Here is an 11,256-nt window from a genome sequence, read left to right on the forward strand (position 1 = left end):
TATTGTTAAATAGAGAAGAGATAATAAGAGTTCGTGAGGGTGTAGGGAAAAGGGAACCCTTGCACACTCATGGTGGAAATGTAAATTAGTGCATTCAGGTCGCGGAGTCTTTCGGATGCTGGCCTTCGGCGTCTCCCGACGGCCGGCGCCCTTCTCCCGTCACACAGGGTTTTTTGCGGTTGCAGGGGCAACTCCAGGGCATTCTCACTCGTTTGCGCAAGAAGAAGAAGGAAGCCCAGGCCGTCCTAACCCATGAGCGGGAGAGAGCCATTCTGTGCAAGGTCAGTGTCTGTCTTACTTTGGGACCTGCCCGTGATTCCGTGAGAAGAGCGCAGAGACGCTTAGAGGGAAACATCAGAAGCCAACAAACCTCTGCGGTCCGGTGCTCACCGACGGCTTTCCTGGCCTCCGGCTGCCTCCCCCGGCTTGTCCTGGAGATTCAGTTCAAGTTCTGCCATCTCGAGGCAGACTTATTCTTGCCGTTGTGTGTGCACCTGGACACCTCTGTGGCTCTGATTATAATTACTTTAAATATAAGTCATACTCGTGGAGATAAAACATAGGATGAAACTCTTTTCAAAAAAGGAATAATTCCAAGTCTCAGAAAAAATGCACATGAAAAAGATAAAGAGGAAGAGATACAAAGGCAAAATCTGTGGTTTGAATTATACCTGGACAAGTGTGGGAGGTTAGTCACAGATTTGAATTTGAGCTACATAAATGTTTAATATTTTATTAGATATTAAATGAACACACATTTAAATATAATTTTTCTTTATTTTTATCATAAAACAACTGCCATTGTTTTTTTGTTTTTGTTTCTTTCACTGGAATGGCAGCCTCCTGGGAGTAGAGATTTCGAATTTGTTTATTATTGTGTGTATAGCACACTCACCTCTGAAAACATCAACCTCTTCACTCAGCCCGTCAATAGAATATACAGGTTATGTGTCAGGTTTCAGGAATGGTTGCAGTGGAACCCCAGGACTTGTAAGAATTTAAGATCTACAGACATGGGTGATTCTCTTACTAACTTTATCGTGTGTGTGTGTGTGTGTGTGTGTGTGTGTGTGTGTGTGTGTGTACATGCGCGCAGGAAGAAACAAAGACGTATAAGCAGGTTGTTGTGTCAGAATATATGAAAATGCACCAGTTCCTGAAGGAAGAAGAACAACTGCAGCTCCAGCTCCTAGAAAAGGAAGAAAGAGAGAACATGAAGAAGCTGAGGAACAATGAGATCCAGCTGACCCAGCAGATCAGAAGCCTGAGCAAAATGATTGGGCAGATAGAATCCACGTGGCAGAACTCGGCTGTAGACTGCTTTGAGGTTAGAATAAAAGGCATGCGAGTATTGGGGATATGTATGGAGAAATTATGGTAACCCATAGTATTTCAAACCGCAGGAAATAATGTTTTCTTTATTTGTCTGAAAAATCTAAGTTCTGGTCTCAAAGGACTTTTCCTAAAGAGTTGACATTCTGTATGTCAAGAAAGCCTTAAAGCAGGAATGGTTGTCCTAACCAAGCCTGAGGATGACTTCAATTTCTTTTGTGCCTCCTCTCGGTAACTTCCGTTTTGTCAAATATATGTGGAAACTTATATTTTAGTCTATTGATATGCATTTATTATGTGCTGGGCACATTAAATTTAATCTTCACGAAGACCAGATGAAGATAAGTACTGTTATGATATGAACTCCAGATGATTGTTATCGGCAGAATGGGTTTAGGCAGCACCGATTTAATAATCCAGACCGCTGGTAATAAGGTGAGTCACCTGTCAGATAGCTCACAGGTGACAGAGCCCAGGAGCTGTGTGTAAGGAGCCCTCGTTCCTCACATCTCTGATCTCCTGCCTCTCTAAGCTATTGAATTCTCCAAGACCTTCTTAAACTTAAGCCATGTAGTCCAACTCTAGGTGTTTTCCTGGGGTGTTTCCACACACTTTACTATTTAATTTAGTGCCTTCCAACCACACCTTTCAAGCCCGACACAGGCATGGCTGGACTCGGCTCTGACCAGGCCACCTTCCTTGGCTTATCTCTGACACCCAAGTCACTGGACAACGATACTAATGGGTCAGCTCTTTTGTCAAGAACAGGTTCTCTTGAAAAGTTCTGCTCTGAGAAAAAGAAAGGGACACAGTATTCTCTAGTCATTTTGAAAAACAGCTCACGTTCACCCAAACCCAACCCCAGAAGAAATGGGCACGTTTTTCTCTACCATATGCGCTCTCACTGAGGCACACTTTGTGGGAAGTGGATGCTGTGACCTTTGCAAAGGACTGTAAGCAAAACGGATTTTGTCTTTGCTATGAGCAAAGCACACAAATGACCCTCTTTCTTTCTGCCCTTAGGAGGTGAGAGGAGCCCTGGAAAGGTGAGTTTCATGCTGTGGTGTTGGTGAGGTGGACTGTGAGGAGGCGGGAGGCCTGTGCTGTTGCTGGAGACAGACTCTCACGTCACAGCAGGACACGCAGCCTGTGCTGAGGAGTGGGCGAGGGTCTCTGCTCTTTTGCAGGAACGAGCCGCTGTTGCTGCACTGTCCAGAGGCCACCACCACGGAGCTGAGTCTGTGCCGCATCACTGGAATGAGGGAGATGCTGAGAAAATTCAGCAGTAAGTCAGCCTGCCATTCTGAAGTTGACTTCAGAATGTGTTCTTCGGATGCAAATCAGTCACCGCCTGATGCAAGGTCCTAGGTCAAGGTGTCCTGAGGCAGCAGGGGACGCCAGGGGAGGCTGAAGTCACAGACCCTCTCTGTGTGTGAGCAGGCTGCAGTCATGATCCTTGACGGAGGGTTTTTTCCTGGCCTTGTTTGCTGTGTAAGGAGTCCTGGTCTTTCCTCTGCCGGTTTTCATCCTTCTGTTTTGCCCAACCCCATCCCTCTCACGCACACACACACAACCCTCCAGCAGGAGCTTCTGCATTTCTAGCTCCATTACTGTTAGGCTCGAAGTTGACATGAGTTCCAAAATCCCAGTGGGGGAACATTCAAAGAACTGTCCTTTTAGAATGCTCCAGATAGATAGACTAGCTAACATCCAGAGAGGTCAGCGTATCTTGTCAACCTTTATCTTGTTGACCATCTGACCTTCAGAGGAAGGCCTAGTGAGCTTTGAACTCAACAGGTATTGGCTGAGTGCCTTTCGTGGGCCTGGTGCTATGCTATTAGGCTCCGAGCTTACTTACAATGATAGATAAGATAGATATGGCCTTTGCTTTTGTGGGATTTTCAGTGAAATTGAGAAGACACATGAATCACACATAATTAGTCATGCTTGGGATTTGGTCTACAAATAAAAGTAGGAAATTGTGTGATGGGACCGAATCCTGTGTGGACGGTCAGTGGAGGCCAGAGGGGGCGCAGAGACCTCCCTCTGACTCACAGTGCTTGCCATATGGTGGCAGGGTGTTGCACCGCACTCACAGGAAGCTGTGTTAGAGCATGACATCATGAAAACACTGACTAGGAATTGCTGTTCAGACACACTCAATCACTTTGTACTCTTGGTGAAGTTTCCTAGCCTTTAGAAACCTTGCTTCTGGCCAGGCTCAGTGGCTCAGCCTGTAATCCCGCGCTTTGGGAGGCCGAGGTGAGTGAATTGCCCGAGCCCGTGGGTTCGAGACCCGCCCGGGCAACTTGGCGAGACCTCATCTCTACAATAAATAAAAAAACTAGCCAGGTGTGGTAGCACGCCTGTTGTTCCAGCTCCTTGGAAGGCTGAGGCGGAGGGATCGCCGGAGCCCAGCAGGTCGAGGCTGTGGTGGCCGGGAGCGGCCACGGCCCTCCGGTCTGGGCGACAGAGTGAGACTCCGACTCAAAAAGAAAAAAAGAAACCTCGCTTCTATTTTTTATAAAAATGGGGAAAATGAATAACATTTGCAATGACTGAATGAGATAATGTGTAGAATATGCTTGGCCCACGAGGAGGAATTCAGCAAATGGTGACTGCTTATGTTTTCTCTCTACCTGAACTTAAGAACCAGAACCAGCCATGGTTCGTATGAACACAAGTGCCAGAGAGCATCTCTGGTGGAGAAAGAGCTCTGGGTTCTAAGACTGTCTTATGGACAGAACGACCTCCATTGCCCTATTGGAGAGTCTCTCCCTCTCAGGCAGGCTAAATCTCCATCTCTACATGACCCTTCTCTGCCTTTTTTTTTTTTTTGAGTTGGATTCTCACTCTGTCACCCAAGTTGCAGTGCAGCCGCATACTCATGGCCACCACAGCCTCGGCCTGCTGGGCTCAGGTGATCCCTCTGCCTCAGCCTTCAAGTAGCTGGAACCACAGGCACATGTCATCATGCTTGGCTAATTCTTCTGTTTTATTGTCGAGTCGAGGTCTCGCCAAGTTGCCCAGGCTGGTCTCGAACCCCTGGGCTCAGGCAATCCTCTTGCCTCTGCCTCCCAAAGTGCTAGGATATAGGTGTGAGCCACCACGCCCAGTCTTTCTCTGCCCTTTTAGAGGTTCACTCTTCTTGTGTTGTGGGATAGTGAAAGAAGAGTTAGAGATTTTGTTCTAAACAACCTCCTCCCGTCTGACTTCCTCCCATGCGACCTGAATCACATTGAAAAGATGGGATTAAATGCAAATAACTTAAGTGACATCTCACATATACAAGAAAGAGGGTTTTCAGGAATGCTTCTCTCCTCTTGCAGCGGAGGTCACGCTGGACCCGGCCACAGCCAATGCCTACCTGGTGTTGTCTGAGGATCTGAAGAGCGTGAAGTACGGAGGCCTCAGGCAGCCGTTGCCTGACAACCCGGAGCGATTCGACCAGTCTGCAACGGTCCTGGGTGCCCAGATCTTCACCTGTGGGAGGCACTACTGGGAGGTGGAGGTGGGGAACAAGACGGAGTGGGAAGTGGGCATCTGCAAGGACTCCGTGAGCCGGAAGGGGAACCTCCCCAAGCCGCCTGGGGACCTCTTCTCAGTCATCGGCTTAAAAATCGGAGACGATTACAGTCTTTGGGTCTCCTCCCCTCTGAAAGGCCAACATGTCCGAGAGCCTGTGCGGAAGGTGGGGGTCTTCTTAGACTACGACTCCGGGCACATAGCGTTCTACAACGTGACGGACGAGTCCCTCATCTACAGCTTCCCTCCCACCTCTTTCCAAGAGACCCTCCGGCCCATATTTTCCCCCTGCCTCCCAAACGAAGGGACAAACACAGACCCAATAACCATCTGCTCACCGAGCAGCCACGCCTGAGGGGCACGCCCCCAAGCCTTCACGGAAGGTGAGATCTGAGACCGACGAATAATGGCGAAGCAAGATGATCAACGCCTTGAGAGGATGAACACCGGCGATCTGAAAAAACGTCTCACCCACCCCCAGAGTTTCTCTTCACTTGAGCTCACCTCGAACAGCCCAACGAGACCATCGACTTCAACGCTAACAGAAGAGAGTTGATCACATCCTGCATCTTTCACTAGATCCTTTATCTAGACCATCCCATCTATGTGCTGGTCGCACAGCTAGAACTAGCCCCTATTATCCTGAACCTCACTACTGTAGCCAGTTATAATGAATAGACGTCATTTTCCCAAGTGTATTTATTTATTTGACTCTTGAAGACTGCACTGTGTGGAAGTGCCTCTACTTGCTGGACTCCGCGTGCTGGCAATCCGAGGCTACCGGGGAGCCGAGGAAGGGGTCCGTTGGTCCAGGGTGGGTGAGGGAGACTCAGAATTCAGCCTTCTCTGAAATGTCCTTTCCTTCCATCCCATGAAGCCTGGGGACTTTTGAACTCAGGCAGGCTGTGTGTCAGAACACTGCAAATATTTGTGTGAATATCATCATATCATTCACGTTCCCATAATCACAAGAGGCTAGAAACTCCTGGAAGATGTTAAAGGATGACAACAAAGTTTCTACAACAAATATATCGTGGTATTGCATGCCATACTTATCGGTTTTATCGAGGTTGATAGAGGTTATTTTTGGAGCTTTTGCTGTTTGCTACAGGAAGAAGACCAAAGACCCCACTCCCCTGTCTTAGAATGGCAAGGCTCAGGCAATCCACTCACCTCAGCCTCCCAAAGGCGCGGGGTGACAGGCTGAGCCACCAAGCCCGGCTCATCATTTGCATTTTCAATATGACATCACATACAATAAGAATCAGAGAACTGCAGAGGAGGACCCAATATATTCTCTCTTTGTTTCTCATTTATTATTTTATTAGGTAGATCTTATTTCTTCATTTCTCATCTCAGAAAGCTAAGAAACAAATCATAAAAAGCAAACACGAAACATTGGGAATATATCTTTTGCAATTACCAAAAAAACTCACATTTTCAGGGTAAGTGAATACAAAAGTAATACATTTTAATTTTGTGTGTATTGCATTTTATCGTACCATCATTCAGGTGATAGAACCCTCTTTTTTTATTTTTTTGTCCCAAAAGGTTGATATTGTCAGGGCAACCAGCCTGTTATTTTCTTTCTTTTTTTTTTTTTTTTGAGTTGCAGTGTCACTCTGTCGCCCAGACTGGAGTGCAGTGGCTGCTCCCGGCCACCGCAGCCTCGACATGCCGGGCTCCGGTGATCCTTCCGCCTCAGCCTTCCAAGTAGCCGGAATTACAGGCGTGTGCTACCACGCCCGGCTGAATTTTTGATTTATTGTAGAGATGAGGTTTCGCTGCCCAGGCGGGTCTCGAACCCGCGGGCTCAGGCAATCCACTCACCTCAGCCTCCCAAAGGCACGGGATTACAGGCTGAACCACCAAGCCCGACTGAGCCTGTTATTTTCTTTGGCAAAATCACTCCAAATGGGTCTTTGCCTGCACCACTGTCTACACAGGGTCTGCCACTGATAGGTATATAGTATTCTTAGTCTTTTTTTTTTTTGAGCCAGAGTCTCACTCTGTCATCCAGGCTGGAGTGCAGTGGTATGCTCACGGCCACTGCAGTCTCGACCTGTTGGACTCAGGCAATCCTTCTGTCTCAGCTTCCAAGTAGCTGGAACCACAGGCATGGGACACCACTCCTGACTGATATTTTTGATTCATTGTAGAGATGAGGTCTCGCCGTGTTGCTCAGTCTGGTTTCGAACCCCTGAGCTCAGGTAATGCTCTCGCCTCCATCTCCCAAAGTGCTGGGATTGCAGGCGTGAACCACTGTGCCCGGTGTGTGTTCTTAGTCTTTGGAGTTTGCCCAAACGACCATAAAGAAGTTGCAAGAAAATGCTCGCTCATGGTTTATAGATATCAACTCCCGTGAAACAGACACGGAGGTGAGAAAGGGAGTGATAATGGAGAACCAAAAGGCTTGTTCTCTGGCATGGCTGCTCACCCTGCCCTGCTCATGGACCTTGGTCTCACTGCCGTGGCCTTTGACAAGAACATGCCCTGAGTTTGAACGGTGTCTCCCCTGGGACTTCCCACCATTCCTCAAGCTGTTCCCTTATGTGACCTCTTAGTTTCTCTCCAAACCCCTATCTCCCACCCTTACTTGCATGTACACTTTCCCCAGGAGTAGCCTCTTGTTCAGTGGACATACCAAAATGGATTCGAGAATCATGCCATTTTCTTATCTACCTCTCCAAAATTAGCTAGAAGGGGCAAGGGGATGTCTAGTCCTGAGGTTAGAGGATATCAAGAGTGATCGTCCACATTGGATGGCGGTTTGAAGATATTACATTTCTCTTGCCTTGAAATCTGTTTATCAATACGACTTCATGAGTTTTCAGAGAGGATCTTTATCTACACTTCTGCTCTAATTATTCTCTCCCTCTGCCTTCAATGATGCGCTTGAACCTGCTATACTTAGAGAATTTTGGTACCTTATCTGCCTTCAGATTACAAGGCCCTCTTATAGTAAACTGATTTAAGAATGTGCCCAGTCCACCCTTTCATATTCTTTTTTTTTTGAGTGGGAGTCTCAATCTTGTCACCCAGGCTGGAGTGTTGTGGCATGCTCATGGCCACTGCATCCTTGACCTGCTGGGTTCAGGCAGTCCTTCTGCCTCAGCCTTCCAAGTAGCTGGAACTACAGGCATGTGCCACTACACCTGGCGAATTTTTTGATTTATTGTAGAGACGAAGTCTCACTGTGTTGCCCAGGCTGGTTCCGAACCAGTGGACACAGGCCATCCTCTTGTCTCTGCCTCCTAAAGTGCTGGGATTACAGGCGTGAGTCACTGTATTGCACCCGGCTCACATTTTTTTTTTTTTGAGTCTGGGTCACCCAGTCTGAAGTGTAGTGGCATGCTCATGGCTCACTACATCCTCAACCTCCTGGGCTCAGGCAACCCTTCCACCTCAGCCTCTCAAATAGGTGTGCACCACCACACCTGGTTAATTCTTTGTAGAGATGCGGTCTCATTATGTTGCCCAGGCTGGTCTCAGACTCCTGGGCTCAAGTGATACTCTTGCCTCGTCCTCCCAAAGTACTGGGACTTCAGGTATGAGCCATCAGACCCAGCACACCCTTCAATATTCTTGAATATTTCCCCGATCTGTATACTGGAGGGATGAGAACAGAATACCAGGAAAACAGGAAAATAGTAGGAAAATAGACAAATGGTGGAATATGCATAGATTCAAATAAAAATTGCATGCAATCCTGTGATATGGTGATAACCAGTGCTTATATTTTTGTATTTTTCTTTCTAGTCTTTTGTTTCTGATGTATGTATATTTTAAGCAAAATGAAAATATTGCCTTAATATTGCATACTTCCTTCGTATCATTAGATGCTTCTTGAAAATATTTTTCTATCCCTAAAGTATAAGAATGTGTCTCCTAAGAATTAGTACATCTTGTTAAATTTCATTAATCACATCCAAAAATTTAAATGTAATGAATGATACGATATTATCTAATTCACATCCAAAAATTTAAATGTAATGAATGATACGATATTATCTAATAAACTGTTCATATAATAATTTCTCTCTTGTCCTTGTAATAGTCTTTTTAGCTGATTTTCGGTCTTCCAGCATTTAGGAATAACATAGGAACACGGGTTGAATTTAATCATTTTAGAAAACGTGATTTGTAATGGGAGTAATATTTCATTATATGTCTGTCCCTAATTTATGTAATCATTCCTCTACTGTGGAAAACTTAGATTTTCTATTTGTAATGATTATAAATGATCCTGTGATGAACACAAGTGCCCCTAAACCTTTGGGTCTGTCTCTCATTATCCCCCAAGTGTGTTTCCCGTGGGCAGGAGTGCACCCTGTGAGCCTTGCAGCCTGTGCCTAGGGGTTGCACACCCGCCTGCAGGAGTTCTCCGTGTGCTGCAATTGGTTCTAGAGATTTCACTTGCACATTCACACCGCAAGGGCAGACACACTGGTTTCAGATAAGTGAAAGAAAACGCTTTCCCCTGCCCATGATCTTCCCAGAAACACTGCATTTATTCCAAAAAAAACTATACTGGGAGGAATTGGAGTGGCACTTCTTTTTTTCTTCTTCTTTCATTTGTTTCCTCTTTTTTTCTTTTTCTTTTCTTGTATTGATTTTTTGGTATTACTATTCTCGAAACAGAAGTGTGAACATAAAGTTTTGGTGAAGAAAAAGAGAACTTCTATGAATTATTTCCTTATTTTTTGTGAACATCCTTCTGGCCTCCAGGCTTGTGAGCATCCCTCCCATTAGTTACACAAAAATCAACTAATACATAGGAAATAAATGAAAAGAAGAACTATGTTTAAAGTGGAAATCTCATTTTCATTCCTTCTGTCTCGGCAACCTCGCAGCCCGGCCCTGGGCTTTTAGGACATGGTATGAATGTCGCTAGTTGTCAGCTCTGTGAGGCTTGAGGCACTGCACACCGAGGAACGGCTGGCAAAGCCCTCCGGGGACTGTGTCTGTAGATGGTGCGCACGTGGATGAAGGTGACCTGGGAGGGTGACCCCAGCAGCCCTCGGGTAGGACTTGAGAGGGTCACCACCAGCTGTGAACATGCCTGTCTATGAACATTCCTGTCCTTCTAATAAAAAAGCATGCCAGATGTGTGTGACAACATGAAAAGGGCTAGGAAACAACACTTCCTGTGACCATCCGTGTGTATGTGTATGCAGACAGAGGAGAGAAAAGAGAGAAGTGATGTTGCCAGGGATGTCCTGTTACCGCTTTCTTATGGATAGCTAGAAGAACGGAGCAAGGTTTTGTGAGGCTTGCTGGGCTCAGGCAATCTTTCTGCCTCAGACTTCCAAGTAACCAAAACCACAGGTACCCGCCACCATGCCCTGCTAATTTTTTGATTTATTGTGGAGACGAGCGCTCACCAAGTTGCCCAGGCTGGTCTCAAACCCCTGGACTCAGGCAATATTCTCCCCTCGGCCTCCCAAAGTGTTAGGATTATAGGCTTGAGCCTCCGACTCAAAAAAAAAAAAAAAAAAAAAAAAAAAAAAAAAAAGATAAAGCATTGCAAATAGTAAAATTAGGTCCAGGATCTTAGAGGGTCTCAAGCAAACGAGGGGCTTGAAACTGAACTTCCACTAGTTTCACGGTCGGTCTGCCTCTGAGTTAGCCAGTCGCAGAGATGAAGTAGTAAGGCAGTAACCCCAGTCCTCTCAAGGTCAAATCCCGGCTCCGTCCCTCACCAACTGCACTACTCTGTCCTCCTGAGCCTTGCTTCCCTCATCAGTCAAACGTGGTTGAAAATAACTCCTGCAAGCCGGGCTTGGTGGCTCAGCTTGTAATCCCGCGCTTGGGAGGCTGAGGTGAGTGGATTGCCAGAGCCCGCGGGTTCGAGACCCGCCTGGGCAACTTGGCGAGACCTCATCTCTACAATAAATCAAAAATCAGCCGGGCGTGGTAGAGCGCGCCTGGAATTCTGGCTACTCGGAAGGCCGAGGCGGAAGGATCGCCAGAGCCCGGCAGGTCGAGGCTGCGGTGGCCGGGAGCGGCCACTGCACTCCAGTCTGGGCGACGGAGTGAGACTCTGACTCAAAAAGAAAATAACTCCTGCTTCACAGAGTTGCTGTGTATCAACTGACAGAATGTTTGCACACAGAACATCACTTCCCCAAGATCTAATTGCTCAGTACTTTTTATAGTTCTTTACTAAGCTTTAATGTCTACAATGGCCTGAGTCTGTTGCATTTCTGGACACTGCCCTCCGTGGCTCTGCTCCTCACAGTCCTGACCAAGAACTTGCATCTTGGGTCCAACTATTGCCTTCCATTACTCTCCTTCTTGTCCTGGCAGTCCCGGGTCGTTCCCTTGTGAAAAAACCACCTCTAGCGTTGCAATGGCCTCTGTGGGGTCCGCTGGTCCTGTCCCTGCCCTGCTTTCCTT

The 11,256-nt window shown here is 46.8% G+C and overlaps 1 protein-coding gene across 1 annotated transcript in view; it reads left to right on the forward strand.

Annotated features, from left to right (window-relative positions):
- Positions 1-5,212, forward strand: part of TRIML1 (tripartite motif family like 1) — a 5,641-nt gene extending 429 nt beyond the window's left edge. Inside the window, exons 2-6 of the mRNA XM_021718728.1 lie at positions 90-168; positions 1,097-1,327; positions 2,356-2,378; positions 2,520-2,617; positions 4,662-5,212. Coding sequence (XP_021574403.1) covers positions 90-168; positions 1,097-1,327; positions 2,356-2,378; positions 2,520-2,617; positions 4,662-5,212 — 982 coding nt within the window. The remainder of the gene's footprint in view (positions 1-89; positions 169-1,096; positions 1,328-2,355; positions 2,379-2,519; positions 2,618-4,661) is intronic.
- The last annotated feature ends 6,044 nt before the right edge of the window (positions 5,213-11,256 follow it).

Source organism: Carlito syrichta, unplaced genomic scaffold (genome assembly GCF_000164805.1).
Source record: "Carlito syrichta isolate Samal-C Ts95f unplaced genomic scaffold, Tarsius_syrichta-2.0.1 Scaffold313376, whole genome shotgun sequence".
Classification (NCBI taxonomy): domain Eukaryota; kingdom Metazoa; phylum Chordata; class Mammalia; order Primates; family Tarsiidae; genus Carlito; species Carlito syrichta.